The 23,555-nt window shown below is 44.1% G+C and overlaps 4 protein-coding genes across 5 annotated transcripts in view; 2 read left to right on the plus strand and 2 right to left on the minus strand.

Moving 5' to 3' along the window:
* The window catches only part of LOC126558361 (fibroblast growth factor receptor-like 1), a 232,258-nt gene extending 231,349 nt beyond the window's left edge, over nucleotides 1-909 (minus strand). Inside the window, exon 1 of the mRNA XM_050214363.1 lies at nucleotides 904-909. The gene's annotated coding sequence lies outside the window, so the exon portion shown is untranslated. The remainder of the gene's footprint in view (nucleotides 1-903) is intronic.
* LOC126565723 (pre-mRNA-splicing factor ISY1 homolog) overlaps nucleotides 1-23,555 on the plus strand; it is an 85,622-nt gene that overhangs the window by 48,142 nt on the left and 13,925 nt on the right. The window lies entirely within an intron of this gene.
* LOC126565732 (uncharacterized) overlaps nucleotides 587-23,555 on the plus strand; it is a 578,093-nt gene continuing 555,124 nt past the window's right edge. The window contains exon 1 of the mRNA XM_050222942.1: nucleotides 587-593. The gene's annotated coding sequence lies outside the window, so the exon portion shown is untranslated. The remainder of the gene's footprint in view (nucleotides 594-23,555) is intronic.
* The window catches only part of LOC126557583 (GATA-binding factor C), an 82,594-nt gene continuing 66,509 nt past the window's right edge, over nucleotides 7,471-23,555 (minus strand). For both annotated transcript variants that reach the window (XM_050213399.1, XM_050213398.1), the window contains exons 4-7: nucleotides 15,591-15,725; nucleotides 8,284-8,467; nucleotides 7,986-8,173; nucleotides 7,471-7,859 (exon numbers count right to left, since the gene is read on the minus strand). In XM_050213399.1, the coding sequence (XP_050069356.1) occupies nucleotides 7,836-7,859; nucleotides 7,986-8,173; nucleotides 8,284-8,467; nucleotides 15,591-15,725 (531 nt within the window). In that variant the 3' untranslated portion in view covers nucleotides 7,471-7,835. The remainder of the gene's footprint in view (nucleotides 7,860-7,985; nucleotides 8,174-8,283; nucleotides 8,468-15,590; nucleotides 15,726-23,555) is intronic.

The raw sequence follows: 23,555 nt of genomic DNA on the forward strand, positions 1-23,555 counted from the left end.
AACAGCGACACTTACAAAGCAGCCTGCAGAGTTTTGGGGGCCGCAAAACACCCTCACCGAGAAGCAAAAAAAGGGGTGCGAAATTTGCATCCAACAGACACAAACGCACAGTGGGTGCACTCTCCTACATAATCTAAACCACCTAAAGGGAAAGATTGAGGTCCGATAATCAACGACGGAGCGATGCACATCGAATTAATTTTCACCATGGCCTCGACACACTGTCGTAAATTATGCTTGGAAAAAGGCAGCAGCTTTTTTGTTGGGTGTTTTACTACCTCTGCCGCTGCTTTACTTCGGCATTACTGCAAACGTGTAAAGGTAGTGGTTGTTTTATTTTTGTCGTATGTTTTCGCTACTAAGCCCGTTTGCGGTGTGCAAGGAAAATGCTAACATGTTTGGGACGCCGTACGGGTAAGAGCATTTTCCAGCAGCGAAGGAATGTGATAGTGCTTAATGAGAACAGATTAATATCTATGAAGGAACGGGAATTTACTGCGTCACCAACGATATTTGGAATAGGAATAAAACAGTTGGAACTACTGGGAAATTGTATCTTCAGAAAGTGTCCAATTATTAGCAACAACATTGACGTAGCAAAGGGACGCCCAGATTCTCGCATTTGGCAGTTAATGCAAGTCTGGTTTTCGGAGTTCTTCAATTTACAAAGCGCTAGCACGATGATCTAATATTATATGCTTTTATAGTTGTTTAGCTTGTAATTCTGGAGCAATATGCTCACTACCAGTTACTCTAGCACAGTGATAATCAACCGAAGGTTGTATTAAAACCTCGGCAAAACTGTAGCCTCAATTCTCACACTATGTTTTTCTTGTTTGCACTACGTCACAGACCAAAGTTACCAGGGCACAGAAGTACTTATTACCTTCAAGTGACAGCAACGCTTCGTTGCGCTTGTGTGCTCTCGTATCATACTACCCAGATCGCTGCCCTCGCGCATCATCATCATCATCACCATAATCGTTTGGTGCTAGCAAACCCATTCGTCAAGGTATCATCGTTCAAAGTTTTCAACCCTCAAACTAGCCGACTGCGGAAGCCCACCAGTACGGGGACACTAACAAGATAAACAGACTATCACTGCTTTGTCAATCTGGTCCCGGTTGTTTTGGTGCTCGGATCTCGATTTCGGAACTGGTTGAAGGAAGGAAATCCTTTCAATGTTTCACTTTCTTTCCAAGGACTGAGCACCACCATGAGCAGTGCCACTGCACTGATGATGAACGGGTGGCCTGTGAGGCCACAATTTGTTTTCGTTATCCTGCTCACACCGAAACTCATCCGGTTGGAAAATCCGATTTTTAACTTATCCCTCATGTGGAAAATTGTCTTTTTATTATATTTTTTCAATCATACATATCTCAAACCGGCGCTAAGGGTTCGATGGTGATTTAGGCGATCGGGCTTGGCAGCCGGAATGGTAGTATTTCCCCGGTTGGATGCCGGAGGACAAGAGCACTGCTGGACTGATGATGTTTGGTGAAAATTTGATGCGGGCCAAGCTGTGTCTGATGTTAAGTGATGTGGAAGAGCCGGTTATGGTTAGCCTGCGTTTGACTTCGTTTTGCGATAAGGATACGGTCTGGATTCAGTTAACACTTGCAGCAGGAACGCCCGGGACTGGGCTCTTTTTCGTCCGGGACATCGTCTGACGAGTTGGTGGGTGAGAAAGTTAGCTTAGCGTGTCCTCTTTCAAGTTTAGTCATGCATCAAGATGAACGATTGTATCAAAGCGTTACACTGTTAAGGTGGGCTGATGATTCTAGTGATGAAGCGGCTAGGAGCTTTGAAGATGATAGCCTTTCATCATTTGATGGAATAGCACACGCACGTATAGGAAGAATTCAGCTTGGGTACACATCGATTCTGCAATCGACAAACTGATTCTATCGGATTTCGGAATGAATTCGTTTTGATGTAAATGATGATGAAGTTGATGTTGTTTTCATGAAGAATTGAAACATTTTTTGTAAAGTGTGATGAAGTACGATTATTTCATACCCGTCTGTGATTGTGAAATTACTAAATTTCTATCAAAATACATAGTGTTGGAGTAAATAATTATAAAAGTTGCTAGCTTCCTACTTTCCATTGTTCTTGGATATCAGATTTGCTTGATTACTAAACTATATTGTAATTTTTACGATTGCTGCAATTTGGCGCTGTACATAAATTTGAGTTGATTTTTATAATGACACGACTAAATAGCTAAATTAGCTACAAAAAAAAATTTAAGCTATAATTGTTTAACACATTGTCAAACTATGAATATTTGCAATAATGTAACTCAACGTATTTTTGTCTTACTATTGTATATGTATTGTATTTTTGTATTGCTTTTTGTAAGCTTAGACCGTGATAACAGAAATAATTTTTTTTTTTCGAAACAAATTCGAACAGTGTTTTTTTGCTTTGTTTTTTCTTTAGAAAAACTTCTTGAAGAAAACCTATTTTCTGGCATAATCCCGTAATAAAATTAAAATCATCGACACGAAAAGGAAATCAATTTCACTGGACAAGGGTCAGCGCTCGTTTGGCAATTTGATGCGCTTTACTTTAGCCAACGGATTTTTATGGTTTGATCCTTTCGCTTGCTACAAGTTCATTTCATGGATGATTAGAGAATTTTACCCTTTTGTATTGGTATGCATTTTTACTGAGAAATAAAAGAAACGATTGGTCTATCTTTCAGCTGTTGAGGGATTCATCAAGCAGGGATTAAGTAACAAAAAGGCAAAAATAATAATTTTTGGCAAGGAAAGAAACAAAAATATTTAGATAAATCTTATGAAATTCGTAGTTTTTGTTTCTTTTTCGTCAATTAGGAGATGTAAATTAATTCATAAGGAATGTTTACATGTCTCTATAATAAAAAGAAAGTTGAAATGTATTCCATCTTTTTAAAATAAATCTTGCATTAACAAAATTACGTACATTTTATGAATTCATATTAATTCTTCATAATCATCACGTTGAATCATCCTTCCGGACATCATTGAAGTACGTTGTAATTAAACTTTTTCAATATTCTTCTTCAAAACTGGGTCGCATGTTTTTCCCCCCTCGTTAGGACAGGACAGGTGCCTTCTTACCTTCTCAATAATAAAGATTTCTCCGTTCCGTTTTGTCTGCCGGCAGGATAATAACAAACATCGATGAACGGAAGGACCAGGCACAGACGAAAAATTATGATAAATTCAACAGGGGAAAATATAAATGAAAAATGAGGTCGAATTAAACGACACAAATGCCAAACGCCAAAGCATGTGCCAATGGGGCCAATAATCTTTGTTTCCTTCTTAAAGTACGAGGGTCCTTTGTGGTCGACCCGTCGCACCAATGCTTGCCGTGGCACGTGGCATCGTAGAACTGACCTGTGCGCGCGTTTTTACAATTGCCTAACACCGGGCCGTGTTCGAAAGAAAGGGACCCAGAAGAGCCCAGCATTCAGTGACTCACTAGCGGCGGGTCTTGAAATGTGGCCGTTACGTGTCGCCCTTGTTAGCGGTTGGCAGGAACTAGAGAAAAGAACACCAGCAAAAACACTTGTGCTGTGCGAAAGGTGCGCACCGGTCAGGCTCGTGCCGGAGGAAAGATCCGACCTGCCGGTCTGCCTAATTATGACGAATCGCAGTGCATTCTCGGTGGGGAAATAAGACCACTATGTGTATGTGTGTGATTTGGAGCTGAAGTAACACGCAATCAGCTGGCTTTTGGGTTCAGCCGATCTCCGGTCGAAAGCTACAGACATTCTAGGCATGGTTCATATGTTCTTCCTTCCTTTTTCGTGTCGTTTCTTTCGATAGGATCGACTCTTCCGGCAGAAGCGACTGCGTGTGCATACACGCAGCGGGAATTCCCTGCGAGGGATGTTCGGCACACCTGCCAAATTATGATACATCGTCGACGCGCCGTGTAAATGTTTTGCCTTTTCGCGATTGTTTCGGGGTAAACGATCAAACCGTGTGCAATCTTTTTCGATGTAAGAAGAGAGTGGATAAACGCGGCCTTTGCTTGTTGATTTTGCTAAACGATCACACGCCAAAATATTGCCCCGCAATGACATAACTTAGGCTCTGCTGCTAGTGGGTAAAGGAATTTATGCTTCCGTCCGTTGTAAAAACGGATCACCGTGGGCACGGGAACGATGCAGATGCAGCTGAGTAATGCGATGTGAAGGGAATAGCTGCACACGCTTACCATTAGGGCAGCCTATCAGAATCTTCCATCGGAATACGGAAAAAGGTACCAAGACAAACATTTCTTAAGTTTGTGGGTATAAGTTAGTGTCTGTTGCCGATTTCAAGGCGTGCAAATATGCTTATTGGCACAATCCATTTTCTCAACTCTTTTGTATGTATTACCCAAAGTAATAACCAAAATAACTTGAATTTTAATATTTTTTGTACATTTGTATTTTTTTATTAATATTTTTTCCACGATTTTACATTCTTCCATCCACAGTTTTGTTTGATATTAATTACAATACTTTGTTTTATGTTTTAGTGCGTGTGTTTGCCAGCGTTCACCGACCGTACGGCACCACTGCATTCGGCACACACACACACCGTCGGTTCTACTGCGGTCAGGATCGATCTTAAGAGCTAGTGTGTTCGGTGCCATTCTTTTTTGTTTTTATGCACACGCTCACGTTCACATTCTATATAATTTACACATTTATATTTATATGTATTTTATGTATATGTACGCCTATATGCATATTTATAGAGACCGTGTTTTTGCTTGTACGAGGTGAAGAGCGTTTTAGGACTTTCGGAGGTGGTACGGGATGTGATCGGGTAACCGGGGGAAAAGGGGTTATGGGAAGTGAAGGGCAAGGGCTAGTGATTTCTGCTTCCTGTCTTTCCTTCTTACCATCGGTGCCTCCTATCTGCTTACCCACAAAGAAAGTACACAGTAATACTATTGTATAGTAGTCAACACATCCAAAAAAGAGACATCGTGTAGTGAATGTTTTACTATGTGCGTAATCAACGATTTACCAGCGGTCTGGTCTGCTAAGTTGAGCATCTCTTGATCTCTTCCACTTTTGCACATCTTCTCTCACGTGTGTTACGGTGCGCTAATTCCTGTTGTTTGTTGTGATTTGCATTGTGTGCCTTACAATTGCTCCAGTCGCCCTTATTCCACGGGCTGTTTTTCCACGTGTATCGTTTGCGTTTATCAACTTCATGGTTGAAGTTTTTGCTTACCCTTTTTACTATGTACAATAATTTGCGCTAAAAGTTTTTTTTTTTGTTCGTTTGTATGTTTGCTTTCTTGTCTGTCTCGTTTTTTTGTTTTTGCGACGACTTACTTTAGATGCAAACGTTTTCTCTTTGTGTGATTTTTGTTCTTGTGTTTTTGTGACTTGATCACTTTCTCGCTTTGACTGATTTCATTGTTTTTTTAGTGTGTTTTTTGTGCTGTTGTTTGTTTTCCCATTTTGTTGCATCTCCCTGTCTACCAAACACATCATTTTCTTTTCCTTTACCGAAGATGCGTTTCTCCTCCTTTTTTGTATCGTTTTTTTTTGTGCTACATGGGATTCCTAGATAATAAGGTGTCTGTACAACAGCATTGCTTCAATGTTTCACCTTTTCACAACATCAAGACGCTATACGCTTACGCAAATTTGCTTATAGTTTTTTTTTTTTGTTTTCTTGTCTGCCGTTCTGTTTGCTGAGCTATTTTACAGTCTACTTATTTATATGGCATCTGCTTCCGTAATATGTTTTTTTTTGTTGTTATATTTTTCTGTTCAATTTTCGCTCCACCCTTTCTTTATGCTAATTGTATGAAAATTTGGTTTTCCATCCACAATCAAACATGCAAACAAGCTTCTTTTCGTGTTTGTGGCTAGTTGTGGAAGAAAGTTGGAGAAAATTAGTATATTGCATTTGCTTGGCAAAACAACTGCCTGTGCCCAATGCATTAGCATTTGTTAACACTCACAAACGATGAAACAAGTGTACTAAAATAAGGTGGTTAGATAAATAAATTACGCTAACTTAAACGAGGTCATCAACTGTAAACTATTTCCCATGGTCAATGCAGCATTTGACACTGTTTTAAAAATAATCATCCATTAAAAAGGATTGCAAGTAAAGTGAAACTCCACAACTGCTGATTGGTTCCGATAATTCAAACTAAGAAAATTGCACTTTTCGCCACCAGCTATCCCTTCCTAGCTTCTTCCTCTCTTACCACAGACTCCCGATGTGACAATTTATGGTGGGCAATTGTTGTTCAAATCGAAACTTTTTTTTTACGATTTCGTGTGGGTGAAACGGTTCAGTTCACGAAACGGTTTGGTCGCTTTAACCTCGTTTCGGGGGGTTTTTTCCGTAACTTAAAAACTCTCAGCCACCATGGAGACTGCCGTTTCCCTTTTTCTCATTCAGCGTCGCTGGGTAAGATTCGCTCGACTCTCTAAACAGTCCAATTCGCTATTCTCTTACCGCTAATCAATTGTAACCGTACATCACTGTGTTTCTTGTTGTTTGCTGTGCTTTTTAGAGCCCAGTGGATAAACTTCTTCCGTCTGCGTGGCGCACGTTAGTTTCTATCGGCGGATCGTTTGCTTTTCGCTAGTTATGTTGAATGTACAAAACACCACACCATAAGGTGTGGTGTTTTTGCATTTTATTTTATGTTGCTGTCCCGGTTCCCTCTACCGCCGGTGCTGAACATTGGTAATTTATCAGATTTTCAATCTTATATACAAAAAAAAAAAACAAATCAACAACAAAAAGCCCCCACACATAGCCCAAGTTGCAACTGCAACACTGCGCTTTCTTCGCACCAGCGTTACACCAGTTTCGCCACGTTTTCATCCTCAAACGCGCCTCCAGTTGTGGCGGTTGAATTAAATTCGTTTTAACTTACGCTCATCATTCGCTTGGTTACCCATTTTTACACGCTTCTCGTAATTTCCCACCCACCCTCGACAGACACCTGCAAAGCGCCACCGGAAGCGTTACCTTTTCGACTTACCTTTGCATCGACCGCATACACAGGCGCCGCTCGTGTGTGGTTTCGTTCCGCCTGCATTTCGCTTATAACTGGGTTTTCTCTATGAAAATCATTTATAATACTGAACCGGTGGTTGATCGTACTGCTTTAACAACGACGATCGTACGATCGCATCCTTGCGAACAGTTTTCCAATAAATTCCTTTTGTGAAGGTGCTGCTGCACTCCTGGTCTAGGAGGGATTGCTACACTAATTGGGGGCTGATCTATTGCGATCCTCTTTGAACTGTTTGTTGTATTAGTTGTGCATTAGTACGGCTAACGTGGATAGCATTGGTTGGATTGAGTGAAGAAATTAAAAATTGTACGAATTTTCTGTGTGACTAGAGACGCATCTGTGACGAGCTTGTAAACGGATCGAACGAGGGAGAGAAAGAAGGTTGTTTGTTGTTTTGTAGTGAAGTCGGTCAGTTAGATTTGTACTTGACTTGCGGTCGCTAAATGCAGTTGATGTGGATGAAGATGCAGCTGGCTAGCTGTCGAATCGTGATGGTGTTCGTGCAGCTGATGCAGCGATCCGAGATGATGCTGTTCCAACAGCGAGGCAGCATTCGCTATCGACGACAGGGACGAGCTGGACGATGGCGATTGTTGCAGCTGATGGGTAGACTGCTGGTTTTGGTGCTGCTGCAGCAGTAGCTGTTGTTGCTGTTGCTGCTGTTGCTGCTGCTGTTGCTGCTGGTGCTGGAGGGATGTCTGGTGCTGTTGCTGGTGTTGCTGCTGAAGTTTCGGCGAGGTGCTAAACTCGAACAGATTGGTATTGAAGTTCCCGGTGCTCCATCACGTGTACTCCGAACGCCAGCTCTGTTGGTTAGTGTTGAGGAGTATAAAAATGATGGGTTTTTTTTTAGTACAACGAACATAACTAAAATGTGTTTAAACGCAGAGAAGGTTGAAGCTTATTTTATTCAGAATAGATTCAACACTCACCATTGAATTAAGTCCTAGATGGTACGACTGTGAATGCGGGACGACTCCACCACCTAACGAGCCCGCACCACCGAATCCGTTTTGTAGTCCACCGGATGTACCAAGGGCTCCCATACCGGTCGTGTACCAGCCTCCATGCATATGCGTGTGTGCTGGATGTAGTCCTCCAGATAAATGGCCGTGTTGTCCTGTTGGTCACAAATGCAATAGAACATCCCGTATTTGAGTTAGTACTTGGTTGTCTCTCATTGTGCAATTTATATTTGTTCGAAAATGCTCAATAATATTTCAAACTTACCCATCGAACCGGGGAAACCTCCCGGAAAGGAAGGTTTATGGTCGAGTGGCTTCATCAGGTCTCCGAGATGGCCGCCGAGTGGAAGACACGAGCCAGGAATTCCTTTCTTCTTTTTCGATTTGGACGAGAGCTTTCGATTTCGCGTCTGAATGCCTTCCTTTTTCATCGTCAATGGTCGGTTAACCTGTAGATGAAAAAATGATAAGAAAACAAAATCGTTTTAAGTAAATGTGATCAAAAATTCCGAGCCTAATGTGCTTGGAATTTGATGATTTATTCGACAGACTCAAAATACAAAGTTTTCATCTCGTTAACGCATATCAACTGGGAATAAACTGTCGTTCTATTTGGAGTGATTCCAAAAAGCAATGCAATCGCTATCTTTGCACATCATCGTTCCGGGCGCACTTAAGACCACCAAAGTAGAGCTCAACCAATAGTGCACACACGCGTTTGCTCCATTTGTTCACAACCTCAAAGAGGGCGCGTTCCGCTCGATTTACGCTCGGGATGATGCTTCCCGGGTTCTACCCGCGGTAACGCGTGCTACAGCTAGCTTCGCACGCGCCACACACAGATGCCGGGCCAGAATCACCTACACCACGCAAAAGGCAGACTCTTTCACAAAGAAGATACGCGCACTAAATGCTGCGTAAACGAGATGCCTACGACTACGATATCGACCCGTACGGTGGCAGTTTCTGGGAAATCTGTCCTTCTCAATCGAGTCGATTCTTTCGCCCAGGTTTCCGGCGGCTACATCCATCGGGTGAGCATCCGGGCCATAATTAGTCCCGGGCGCTGCAAGAGTTCGCAGCAAAAAAAAAAAAAAAAAAAAAAAAAAAGGATGAAGATGCGCGGGGATCCGATCGAAACGGATCGTCCGGGCCCTTCTTTCGCAAACCATATGAAATAAATCTTGATGCAAATCAGCATTCCTGCGAATGCGTATGTACCCTTTCGCTGTGATCAGCCCAGATCGTCATCGTCGGATTCGCCGTCGCCGTCGTCGTTGGGTGAAATCGAGCGAAGTTATTAAAGCGTTAATTGGCGTTCTGCATGCTACATCTAACTTCATTACGAAAATGAGCCGAGCTCGTTCTATCCCTTTTTTAGTAGCTCTGCAGCACTTGGGAGTTCTTGGCCGGCTTTCTCCCGCAGGCAGGCTGAGTGGGGCATTGGGCCGGGCTTGGACCTTTCCTACAGTGGACTGCAAGTGCACCCCGGCCTGACGAAATGGGATAAATGGTACTGATGATTTTTCGAAGATAAATTGAATCATTAAAATTTCTTTAATTACAAAAATCTTTGCATCCGACCGGGTTCGTTGCATTCGGCTGGCTGCCGTAACGGGGTTGGCACAATGTCGCAAGCTTATTATCAAGTTTACACTCGGCTTAAAAATTGCTCTCCACGAGGATGCGTGGTTTTTTGGCGGTGATAGTGGCCCGTTCCTCTTCGGATACTGATGCCGGCGTAACGTAAGCCAGATTCGCCGATTGGTCGTACGGATAACGATCTACAGGGCCAGATCTCCGATCTCTCATCTTTCATCTCGCTACTGCACACAAATGCATTTCATGTGGACCGAAATGTGGTGAAGCTCAAATTACGACGTTTAACCAAAGGCAAACACACGCACCAATCGGGAATGGTCAAATTTTAATTTGTTGCAGTGTGTAGCAAGTGCAAATTTCCCTGAAAGGTATGTTCTGATTTTTCTGCTAACTATGCTTCGCAATGAAGCAGTTCCAGTTCCGGTTAAATATTTGATCGAAAGACTCCCGGTCCCAGCGGCATAGGGTAGCACCAGCTCTCTTCCACTTCGGTTACAGGGTTTTGATCTCGCTTTGTGATCGTAATCTTCGATGATTCTTCATTTCCTGCCTACCATCAATTGCCGCGAAGCTCCCTCCCTTGCATCGGCGTATTCTACCGAGGACGCATATATCTGTCAATTGTCAAATTGGCTTGTGCAGAAATGTGCAATTGCAGCAGCAGGACGTCCTGGCAGCAGCAATGCTGGGTGCGGCCGTGTTTGTTTGCGCAAAACGAAAGAAGGAACACATTCACGTATTATAAGAGAGTCAGGATAACCTCCTGCGTTGATCATCAGGTAGAAACGTGAAACTGATCCGATGTCACAGGGTGCGCAGGATCAGATGTTTTGTAAAGGGAGCGGAACAATGGATTCTGCAATTGAAACTATTTTCGATTGCTTTTGTGTTTTGTTATTCCTGAACTGTCTCGTTTTCTGCTTGTGTGAGCTTAAGTTGAAAACATTTTTCTAACAGATTTCAGCGGTTGAAATACGATTTTACAAAGGTATCAATTACTGCGAGTCGATCCAGTACTAGAAATGAAAATGAAAGATGTTTTTGAACTAAACTTAATGTGACAATGCAGCGTAGAGCCCTACATACTGAAGTAAATAAATAATCATAGTGGAAAAATTGGAAATGAATCATATTAATTCTTTCGATTCTTTAAAAGACCAAATCAAGCAAACACAGCAAGCATATTGCACTCAAAACTTCAGACCATTTCTTGCCATGCCAGAGAAGCAGCCAAGTGTCGCTGTGTTAGCAAGACAAACAATTCCAAAAGGTGTCACCTTCAGCGAACTTCCAGAAGCCCACCGGGTTAGGTTCGAGATCACAATCGTATTTGTCATTCAAATTAAGTTTGTACGTCATCTGAAGGATGATAATTATCGCCTTCTTTCTCTCATGCTCCCCTTAGCTGTGCACTATCCTACACGTTTTCGGAACCGCAACCGAAGCGCGATCACACAGCGCACACGTGTGGGCGACCATATTTCTCATGCCTACTCTTCAACGCCATTGACAGCTGTCAGATGCGTTTTGATAAAGGTGCCACCGAGAATGCATTAGATTTGTGTTCCAGTGATCGCTTGCGGTGGTGATAATTGTGTTTAAATACCATCGAAATTGAAAATATCGCACCAGTTGCAATGCAATGGGTATTTATTTCTACCGGACACGTAAGTATAGCGCCTTCAAAGAGCCTATGCAGAATGTTATCAATTAGCTTTAAAGGCACGACACTTACTAGGTGTAACTTACGCCCGTAAACCGTTAATCTATTGAACTGGAAGGCTTGCTTTATGGTCAATAAAATTGCACGTAATAATATTAATTACATCAGGCAAGCAGCTATCAGCAACGCAACCACCGATAACGTCTTCAAGGTAGCGGTGGTTGCATTTTCGACACTATTATATTGGGAGTTAACCCACCGTAGGTAAGCCCACCAAATTAACTCCTTCTCACGGAACCATTTGTGACGCGTGGTACAATGGACGATCGGTAAAAAATGCGCTTAAACCCTTGCTTTTACAACCACTAATCAACGTTAAGTAGATTGTGTTTCGGGGGTAGATGATAAGATCGGTAAAAGATCGCGACGTGTCACGATAACGTGAGGACGACTGCGACACATTTAGTGATCGGGTTCATCATCACGCTGGCTAATTGCAGTGGTTGAGATAGAAGGCTGTGTGCCATAAAATGCTGATCCGAATCGGTAGCTAAGCCAAAGTGCCCCCCTTGACACGCACCGAACGTGCCCGATGTTATCAACCGGATCAGGCGATATAGTCCGGTTCAGGTCACTGCGATTACGATTCGTGTGACAATTGGTTTTATGATCGCTGGCCTGATGAATGTTTTGCCGTACTTAAAGCTAGTTGACAATATTGCTCGTAATTCGCTGGACGATATCCCGGTATCTTTATGCTATTTTGAGACATTTTTTCCAACAAACAAATAATCATTTTCTTCCTCCACATAGGCACTGACATGAAGCTTTCAACTAAAAGTAAGATTTTTCGTTTTTAAATTACTTTCCTCTGGCTGGGCTTCAAAGCAGGAAATAAGTGGGAAAAACCGGGCAAAATGATACTTCCTCAAATCTCACTAACATTTCATTATCCCTCATAACCCCACTCTCTGCTCCAAAACACACACCTCTAACCCACACACATACACATACATTGCCAGCCAGCCCGCCATACAAACACATTATAATGATAATTACTATTATTACGGCCATAACAATTCATTTATGCTGCGCTAGGCACATCATGGTAATATTTCAATATCACCATGTGGCTCGCTTCCACCCTTCCTATCGTGAGCAGTTTTGCCAGCAAAAACAAAACCCCTCTACCAACAAGCTTTTTTATGATGAAAATGAAAAACCCAAGCTTTTGGACATATTTCGCATTGCCACCGTTTTTTCGTCTCTCTGTCCTCTTATCGAATGGACGTTTCAAACCACACCAACACCATTTTGCCGGCAACACTATTTAGGGGTAGATTGTTCATTGCGGTGCATTTCTTTTCCTCGCTTGAGCTAACACACATACACACACACACACCCACAACAGATGGGGGGTTTGATGTGGGGAATTGGGAGTTGGTGGCTGATTCGAACTTGATGTAGTTTTAATTTTTTAATGCATTTTTTCGTTTGTTTGTTCTGTGCCATTTTGTGCCCTGCTTTACAGTCACCAAGCGGGAGAAAAACTAATGTTTACTTTCTTCGTTCCCCTACACCAGAGATGGGTGGTTTTAAAATTGTCTTCAGTGGATGAAAACTATGTCTCGTGTTAGCTTCCTAGTGGGGATGTGTTTGTTTAGAGGTCATAGAATTATCCCCACATTCCACAAGTCATAATCCACCCTCAAAAAAATGTACGCAAAAGTCGTGTCACACGCACAACATTATCATCAGTTCCATTAGCCATTTTTGTGGCCTTCGGGTTTGGGTTTGAGTTTTGCTTCGTTGCATGAACCACTGTACCACGTTGCGCCCTCATAGCCGAAAATGCCCCACATCGACTTGGTGAGGCCGGTTGCACTCTGGCCGGTTTTGCATAAATTTGAATAATCACTTTTTCATTCAATTTCATTAGCCGTGGAAGCGGTTTGCGAGTGGTAATGTTTCGTTTTTCTATAATTATATTGCCGTAGAAGGCGTATTGTCTGTTTGTTGGTTTCCACTGTTATTAGTTGTGTTTTGATTGTAATTATTTTCCTTAAAACTAAACACTTTTATTACTTTTTATGTTAATTTTCTTGCTCATTCAATGTTACAGCTGCTCGAAAGAGTGCAAGAGTCAGTTTCTTCACCAAACTATTTGTCACGGCAGTGCCTTGAGAAGCAATGTAACGCACACCGTGCATCGTGGACCCAATTTTCTCGCATCGAGAGGCCCTTCAAGGCCCAACTGTCGTCGTTAGCTGCATCCACACAGCAGTGGCGCATAGTGGCGTTTTTCCCGCTAGTTGCGGTCCCCATCCATTCGGCTGTCTTTTCAACTGTCAGTCAAAGGCTGCGGACATCGCTGACAAAAGCTTGACAACCATCCGTAACCATCGGATCGGTAATGGACGCGCGGTATCATTATGCTTTCGCTTTTTTTCTCTTTTTTTTTTTTGTTAATGTCGCCCATCAGCGGGGCGTTCATCATTGTGAGCAGGATGGGAATCGAATGGTTTGTGAATGGTGCCTGACAATTCTTCACTTCTTTGCCCCGAGGTTGATGCTTCGGTACGGCTTTTTGACGACTTTCCGAAAGGTGCTCTACCTTTCGGGCGCAGGTTGTTGTTCAACTGTGCTTGTCCCGCTGTTCGCCATTGATCTGCACCCAACACTAGGATGCAATACTGATGTCTAGGTTGTGGTTGTCTCGTTTTCGTTTAGTTGATTGATGCAATGCAATTGAAAAAGGGAAATCAAAAGAAGCCAATTTTTCCTTATCTCCCAACTAATTTTCTTGCAGCAGTCGGTGATTTCTCGTTCAAGTGTTTTAATCTCGCTGCCGCTTACTCGCTGACACATCCGTGATTGTAGACCAAAGGCCGATTCTGCTTCAATGAGCATCAACCAGCCCTTCGTAATTCTTTCCAGTCCCTTTTTTCGGTGCTGGAAAAATAGGGTGGAACCGCAAGGCGTTCGTGTTCGTCTATTCTTTAATATTCATTGTTCCATCATTCCGAAATCTCCGGCCGAACGAGCTCGCAAAAAGTACCCCTCGCATTCAGAATCAGAAGTAAATCAATCTTATCGCACTTCCCAAACCATTTACACCCTATTATCATTCGACTGGTACGAAAGAGGGCCGAGATGATGGCAATGACTGCAGATTGATTATCCTCTGCCCGATCCTCGGCCAGATTTTTGGGTGGAAAGTCATATTCCTGGCACAGGACTACTGGCAATTCCCACACCCCGCTGCGAGGAATCGACGCGTATGAAAAGGGACACGCTCCTATATCCGGACACGTTCTACGTGTGACCATCGGGGAAGAGAGAACAGTTTTGGGCAGGAAAACGAGCAACACCACCCGACGACACGTGCCAGAATATGAAGCGCCATAATCTGTACCCTGTGTGCGGAGGTGATATCGGTTGTATCTTGGTCTGGCCAGACCAGGGTGATGGCAGATTAGAGGATGAAGTTAATTTCCTGTTCAAAGATTTGATTTCATTTTTTATCTTTTATTTGCAGCACCCATACACACACATACGCCAAGGGGTGGGTGGTGTGGCTTCCATTCCCTTGCTCATTTCCTCTAGAGTAAACTATTTGCTTTCAATTAAAATAAATCTTGAAAAACAACACATTTATTTAACACTCGAGATGAAAGACAGGTAGAATGATGGCAGCAAAAAAAAAAAATCTAGTGCAGAAAAGAATGCTATTTGCATATGGTACATGCATTCTATTACACTACAAGAAACACAAATCGTCCTCCCGGATATCCTTCGTCACACAAACAGACGTACACTTCGAATATTAATCGCTTCCGTGTACCATTCCAGTATGTAACGGAACAGGAATTGACCGATGGATGGTAAATGGTCTCGAAATCAGCTATCTAGGATCTCTCTCTCTCTCTCTCTCTCGCTCTCTCTCTCGCTCTCTCTCTCTCTCTCTCTCTCTCTCTCGCTACCTCTACAGAATGTCCACCATTAATGGGTCATTATTTCCTTTCTTCCCCGTCAACCAACGCAGCGTACGTAAATTTTATTACTTTGACCCTCGAAGCGAAGCCCGGCCAAGCGCTTGGTTCGCCCAGCATCGGATTGCAGCACCGGATAATCCATGCAGCGCTGTCGTTCTGCTTCCCATCCTGCCTATCCTGATGATCAATCTATCGATTGATTAAGTTCTTCGGTTTGCAATTTATTACATCCTATCCGTGTTCTCGCCACCATAATAACACCAGTAGAAAGCCAAAATCGCACGGCCGCAGTAGCTGCGGGACGGTACTTACGTTATGCAGCTTGTAGTAGAGCCCGCAAGCGTTGCAAACTGGTTCGCCGCCCTGATTCCTTCGCCAGAGGGTGGTGGTGGTCGTTTTGCAGTTAGCGCACGATGTTCCGGCACGTCGGGCGGCACTTTGAAGCGACTGTAAAGAGGAGAAGAGCAATGCGAAAAGTGTAAGAAAGGAGAATTAACAATCATACATCAAACATTATCGACGCGGGAAAATGCACTTCTGGTGGCGCAATTATTGGTCAGTAATGTTTGCAATCTGGTCAGCGCGGGATGCCATCTTCCGCGATAGCTTCCTATTTTCGTTACAAAGAAGTAAATCGCAAAATCGGCCCTCATCATTTGCCACTCTCGAGCCGCGCTATAGCGTAATCTACATGACATTTATAAAGTTATGGAATTTTACCACCCTGAAGCAAACACCTTTCGGAATGTGGAGCTTAAGCTCAGCCCAAAAACTTGATCTGCCTACGCGACACGGCGGTGGCGAAGAAGCGTTCGGGAAAGTGCATCCGATCCCCTCGGGAAAACAATTACGCTTGAAATTGATTTATTACACCAGAGTGTGCTACCTCCCGGGCTGTTTCCCCGGATCGATAGATTGTTCAATTTTAAAATCGCATCGCATAAACTTTGATATGACCGACACACCCGGGCCGGCATCCTTCCCCGAGGCACATCAGGTGGTAACAACGGTCGTACCGGCAGGGTGACGGTATGTCTAATTTTGCTCAATTTTTGTAGCCCCGAGCGATGTGGCGAGGCTAGACACAAGTGGACATGGGTCGTTGGGCTTTAAATTTGATTCTGGCGTTTAATGCGTTTCCAACAAAGCTGGGTGTGGGTTGCATTGTGGTTTCAAGATACTGTTGACCAGCACCAAGAAGCAAAACCGGAACATTTTTAGTGACATAAAATTTCACCACAGTTTAAGCTCATCATGATGATATGGTTTGATATAAATTTAAGCTACTTCTGTTTTACGTCTTCGGCCGTCAGAGACAGATTAATGCGATTTTTCCTAGTTTGCGGTAGCTTTTCTTCTTTCATTTAGAGTGCAGATTGTTGTCCAAATATACGTAAATCGGTTCGTTAGTCAATCATCACATTTTTTGACAGCTCCAGAAAAGCAGGAAAAGATGAATTATGTGTTTTCCCTCACATCGTCAACAACCGTGACATGTCGGTGGTTTTTTTTATTCAATTTGTTTTGGCTTTTCCGATAATCTTCAAACAAAGACTGTTTTCGGTACGTCACAAAAACTTATTGCACAATGGAACCTTCAGTGGAATTATGCAGTTTTTGGATTAGTTTTGAATCCATACTCATGAATTGGAAATTTTACACAGCGTCCGATGAGCCCTGTACCAAGCGAAAGCTATTTATAATGCAATCGAGCGTTGATTTTTGTTTGCCACAGATTATTAACAATCCAACAGCACACTAAATCACAAAACACACGGTGATGAGCTTTTTAAAAGCAATAGAAATATGAAACTAATGTCCAAACTCATCTCATCATGACCGTATCGCGTGTGTGGACAGGGTTGAGCGAGACTAGATATTGTTTCTATTTTTGGTTTCATATTTTTTTGCCCCTTGTTGGTGAATTCATTAATATTTAGCTGCTTGTTTTTGTTACATTTTTCTTTTTCATCGGTCGTATGCTTGTTGTGCTGCAGCAAGCACCAGTTGGCGAGACAGAAATACTGTTCTCACTAGCTTTTAGCTTCAAACACTCGGCGAATGATGGATTGGTTTAACACTTTAATTGTCCGCGATTGCTTTGGCTTTGTTTGGTTAATGGAGCTTACGCGTTTAGATAATGAACGGCCGGCAAACAAGACAAATGAGGTGCCGTTGCATAAATGTGTTTTTACTTAACGATCACGAGGAAGCATTCGCTTGTGTCTTTTATTCAAGGTGAGGTATTTTTGGTTGGGATTTTTTAAACAACATTATTACAACAATCCAATAGTTTAATGCTGTCCGTCATTGAAACATTCAAACGATTGCACAATGAAAGTGAAATGCTGTTAAAATTTCGTTCCCAGCCACACCCAAACCACCATCGGGGAAGCCCATGCACTCTGTCTTGATTACAAAATAAATCCTATTTCCGTGACGCCGCACACTATTTTATTCAAATGTCCTTCCACCGGCCCGATCGGCAGACCTTCACGGACCATCCCTCGAGACACGAACACGCGCCCGGTCAGAATTTGGTATTGTAGTAATGAAATCGAATCGAAGGCCACGAGGCACCGTCACACCATGCCCCCAAACGGCCCATTATCCTGGAGCGGATTGTCGGATCATTTCCGCCGAACGCATTCCGATGGTAATAGCATTTGTATAACGATCTTTGCTGGTTGGTGTTCATCCATTTGGTTTCTACATTCCTCTCGACTTGTCAGGAAATGTGCCCTTTTTTTTCGCTTTTCCCGTGCCGTGAAAGCCCACGAATGGAGGAACAATTTTTCGGAGTGAAAATGAGCCGGATGTTATTGAGTGGTTTGTGTGTATGTGTGTGCGTGTGTCTCTGGTGGGATGGGCAGGATGGATTTTCCCGTAAGTTCCTGGTTACAACCATCGGTGCTCATCGTGGTGACATTAATTATGACCAAATGAAATGGCTGCCCAAGCCCAAGTAGCGAGCCGCCTGAAGTTACGGGTAAATCCCACAGGAGGAGGTGAAGGTTTTTCCATTCCGTTCCAATGTCGATTGAGGGGAGAAGCAGAGATAGGAAAAGTGTGGTGCATAATATGAGTTTTAGCACGCAGTTAACCATAAACTCTGACGCGTCGACATAAAGGCTCACCAACACATAGAAACGCAGGAAGCTCACGTTCGGGAAATCGGTGTTGGAAAATCGATAAAATCCATTTTGTTTTTCCTACCCGTTCGCTACTCGCGCTTTTCAACCCATTGTTTTGGTTGGGTGGGAAAATGGGTGGGTTTGGTGGGGTGTGGATGTAGGCGTTCAAACCTTTCTTTCTCCCTCGCCCGCAGTAATGCTGCGGTCTCTGCGTTTTTCTGCTCCGAACGCGACAGACAGACAATTGCGCTTTGCACACCAACACGAAAATGCGTGGTGAAAACCCCGGTGCCTTGTGAAGCTGCGGTATGGGGTATAGTTCGAGCAAACCCAGAGCGAGCGCAATGGGAAGGAAAAAGAACACAGAAAACATCGCCAACGTGCCTTCCGGAGATGCGAGAGCGTGTTTTGTCTACGAAACGAGAGCGCGCCAAACCGCGAGCAATCGCATTTCCACGCCTACTTTTCTCAATCTCACGATTGATTTCCCGCGCTGTACCGCATTGTACCGCGAGAGGGAGAAAGATGGCGCGATTTGTTGTTTGGGGCGATTGCATCAAGCTGCATTGCAATGCAGTTTCTGCACTCGGCTCGGGGATGTGTTTTGCTTGCTCGTGAAGGCTTTACGATTGTGACCAGTGCTTGATAACGCATTGGAAACGATCGGTGGTGGTGGTGACGGCGGCGATGTTTTGACAGCTTGTGCGTATACCGTGAGCATATGCGAATGGCGTAACCAAGGCAACGTCAAAAACCAAACACGCTTCAAAGCCGGTGGCGTCCTTTTGGGTCGTTTGGCTCGGCCACGGGCCTGAATAATGAATGCGGGCTAGTTGCGGACCGGTGAGGGCAGGGATGAGTGACGCACGGCAAAGCGGAAGCGTTGCAGGTGGTCAATCAAGGTCCGGCTCGGTGGGACACGAAGACACGGCGAGTAGTCGCGGTAGTAGTAGTTCATCAATTTTGTAGCCTACCATAAACCGGCATCCAGCGGAAAGAAGATGGATGATAATGCTTGCCGGGCATCGTCGTTCGTTCACATTTCGATGACAATAAGCAACTAACCAAACTTGGGATTGGAACGACCCTCAGGGGAAGAGCGTAGAATGGCAAGAGTGGCGGTAGAACCACTGTGAGAGCTAGGAATGGGCCACCAGAACCAGTGCCTGTCAAACTGACATTAACCCAATTAAAACCATAGCCCTCTTGTACGTCATCGTGCTCCCGGTTCCTGAATCCATTTCACGCATGTCACTTCTCGCATCGGACGCCGCACGCCCGGCTCTGGGTCCGGCTTTAGGTGATCCAATCCAATCCAATTCCAATCCATCAATCCAGTAATTGTTGTTTTCGTGCGCTAGGTCCCCCGCTTCTCGTTCCTTGAACCCTAGGTCGCCTCACTATCTAAGCTTTTTTGGATATCGTCCAGCTGTCAAACGATTCGGTCTCACAACACAACCACTCGTGGTCAGTCTTTTTCATTTAGTGCTTAGTGCTTATGTCAGTAGCTTAAATGGAGAATGGAACTAGATTGAGCCGTGCAAAGAGAAATAGCAAAAAAAAAAAGAACTCCAACACATAGAAGCTGGACGCACTTTTTGATTCGCGCATTGTGCGTCGCGTGGTTTCGTACCATATTCTGTCGGTATCTGTAAGACCGGTTCCGGTTGCGTTCCGGGTGTGTCCGGAATTGTGTTTTTTCTTCGTTTGCTATTGTTGTTGTGTCATATCTAGTTCCTAGGTTCGTTCAAAAATCGATCGATCGCCGAATCGCCGAGTAATACCCGTATCGAAAGCGCGTGCACACGCAAAACATCAGCTCGGGGAAGCTGGATAAACGGACCACAGGCCAGAGTCAACTGTCAACAAAGGTGTTATTAATTGGTTTTTATCTGCGGCTGAGTATCGATTTCCGAAATCAGCTTTAATTAAACGCAGAATAGGGAGGCGGGTGGCGAAGGAACGAGGAAGAAACGAAAAAAAGGAAACTCAACACACCAAGTATCCGGCAAACCAGTGAGTGAGCACTCCACTCCTGTTCCCGGGACCCGATTCCGGGACGCTTTTCTGGTGAGTTGTTGTCGAGTTGTTGTTTGACGGAAACTGGTTCCTATCGATCGAATTTTGCTGCGAGACAGCTGCCTACTGCCTGCCTATTCGTTTGTCATATTTTCGGTTACTATTACCGATGGCAGTAATTTTCCTGCTAGTTCACGCCTGCGTCCACCGCTCGTTCACTAGGTGATCGGATACGGTTTGGTGTGTGGTGCCATTTAAACGATTCTTATTGAAACCGCTCCTAAAATCGCGAGATGATACTTTTTTATCAACTCCTTCATTCGCTGATGGAGCTCTAACGTGCGTGGGAATGACATTAAGATATTGAGTGCCATAAACCATCGTTGACAGTATAGGCTGGGGAGAGTAAAATCTCACCAAGCGCGATGAGATGCAGTTGATTATGCGTGTTTTTAATCGATTTTATTTAATTGCAATATAAGAGAGATTTAAAATTGAGGTAAATGTAGACACCTTTCTTCAATTTCGTATCGATTATCGCAAAAGGTAAATATTTTGGATCATCTCTTTGCCAACCACAGACAACCTTTGCTCGAAGAAATCTCTTTCCTCGACATTGCTGTTCCGTGCCGTGACAGAAACGAAGGATGGCACCGTGTACGTGGGTCTCGCAAGAAATGATTTTAAATGAGACATAAACGAAATAACGATGAAATAGCAGTAGCAAGCGCTCCAGTTTGTGTGCGAGCCCGTATACTTATATCTTTGTACGTAGCCGTATGTGTGTACGGTGTGGTAAAAGAAGGAAGAGAGCTGGCTGGCCGGCTGGCAGGGATCCAAGTATATATGTGCGTGTATAAATTAGAATCGAAATAACGCGCTATCGGTACGGTAAGATCAGCTACCAATTAAAGTTGACAGCTGGGTCACATGTACGTCGTGTGCGAGGAGTGTTTGTTGCTGCCTCCCGTGTCGTTTCCCGTGCTGTGCTTCCTCGCCCACACCTAAATTGGCTGCCTCCGGGGAACACGAAAACATCTCCCATTCTGCTGCAGGGATGCTGCCTGCCTGCTGCGGGATGTGGAGAACTGGAACGCCCCAAGGATATATGTGCGCGGCCTAGGAAAAGGATGTACGCCTTGCGTTTCTTTGTTCATCGTCCATCTCGTTGCGCGAAGACAATCCCAAACCCCCAAAACAGGGACGTTCATTGCCTGGTGTGTGTGTATGTGTGTGTGGATGTTTGGGGGGATGAAATAGCTAAACACTTCAGACAAGAATCCTTAAATCCCTTGCTCCACTGTCTGTATCAACCCTAGATACAAGGCACAACCATTCTGGATGAAATCGTAGTGAAGATTATTTTAAGCACCCACTTTGTATGTATGCATCTCCATGGTTGCCTGCGCTCGCGTGTGTGTGTGTGTGTGTGTGTGTGTGTGTGTGTGTGTGTGTGCGTGCTTAAACACCGAATGATAACGATACCAATCTCCAACCCCGAAAGCTATCTCCAGCGCTTTTTAGAAGCTTTAATCGCACACGGTTGGATGGTGAAATAGAAAAGATCTTCTCTAACTTGATCCTGCCAAACGTACGCCTTCTAAATAATCCCTGAACGAAAGCGGCAGAGCTAAAGGATAGCGTCGCCTATATAAAACCAGAGAAACTTCCCGTGAGCCGTCGTCCCAGTTGTCGAACAAACAGTGCAGAGAGTTAAAGTTTTCCCTCCAAAGATCATGGAAAAGGGATGGTGGAAGGGTTTCTTTTGGAGGCGGGGAAAAAAGGGAGGCGAGAAAAGGATTCCTTAACGATATAAATTATTCATGCTGCAGACATGTTTGGAGAACAAACAATTTCCACACCCAGCAGCATCAAGATAAGCCGGCCAGATAGCAAAACGCAAAATGGTGGAATAGTCAAACGCACGGTGCCAGGGATGCTCAGGATGAAGAGAACGGTGGGAAACAGTGTAGGAGGAGATGAAAACTTTGTCACTTTTCCCTTTTGGCAACCCCCCGGAGGGTGGAACACTGGGTGGAACTCGGTGCTCTGGCTGTGTTTGTGCAACGTTCGCTTACCCAAACTCTGGGCAAACTCGGCATGGCTGCGTGTGTCTTCTTCTATGTGTGACGTCTTGGCAGGGAAAAGGGGGAAAACTTTTTCACTCTCGGCATTGGTCGTGTCTCGGGACGCGCCGAGAATGGTTTTGTGGAAACATTCTCGTCAGAAAAGTTTATCTTATTCACTCCCCAATGCCTTAAAGCATCAGTCCCTTCAGAGCTTCCAGCTAGCTCATGTCATTTCGGTTGAATTATTTCACTCGTGAGAGGGTGTCCTTTCGAAACGTGGGTACGCTCAAGTCAGTGTACGTGCTTGCGTGTGTGTGTGACTAAAATTGGCGGGAATAAAATGTGGCCCATTACATAAAGTTCCATTCTTTTTCCCTTAGCCTCTCTATGGTGAAATGATGATTCCCGATGGCGTAGAAGCATCAGTAGCACACTCGCATTCTACTAAGACCACCATCCGACCGTTTTTCCAGCCGTATCGGTACCGCAGCATCGGGAGTACCGATCCGATCCAGACGAGCATCATCTAGATACGCGAACCAAGATACGATGCGCATGCCCCACAAACCATGTTGTGGTAGTTGTTTGGCACGCACGCAGTTGCGCAAAAAATCTATCCCCTGTCCGTGCCCCATCGCTTACCCTTTTCACCTCCGGGAGCTGCCATTCGGGAGGGTTATTTATTTCCTTTCGCTTGCTCTGAAGGCCGTACCGGAAAACTGGATGAAGATGGATATGTTTTTGGCTTCCATTTTGTTGGCAGATACATCAGACGCACAACGACAAAGTATTTTACCTAGGAGGTTGTTTTAAAGATGCATCGGACCACTTTAAACTGGGATGAATGCCCTCGCCAAGTGTATCATATCGAGGTGAAAAACAATCAAAGCTCGCACGCTCGCTGGATGATCCTTTTACGACCAAAAGCTTGCCTCAAACAATCAAGAGCAAACTCTTTTACTTTTAGCTTACCCGTTTGATAGACGTAAATCAGCTTCCATTAGTGAGAAATTGCCTCTTTGATTGATACGCTTTCACGGACTGGGAAGGGGAAA

This window comes from Anopheles maculipalpis, chromosome 2RL (assembly GCF_943734695.1).
Source record: "Anopheles maculipalpis chromosome 2RL, idAnoMacuDA_375_x, whole genome shotgun sequence".
In the NCBI taxonomy this organism is placed as follows: Eukaryota; Metazoa; Arthropoda; class Insecta; order Diptera; family Culicidae; genus Anopheles; species Anopheles maculipalpis.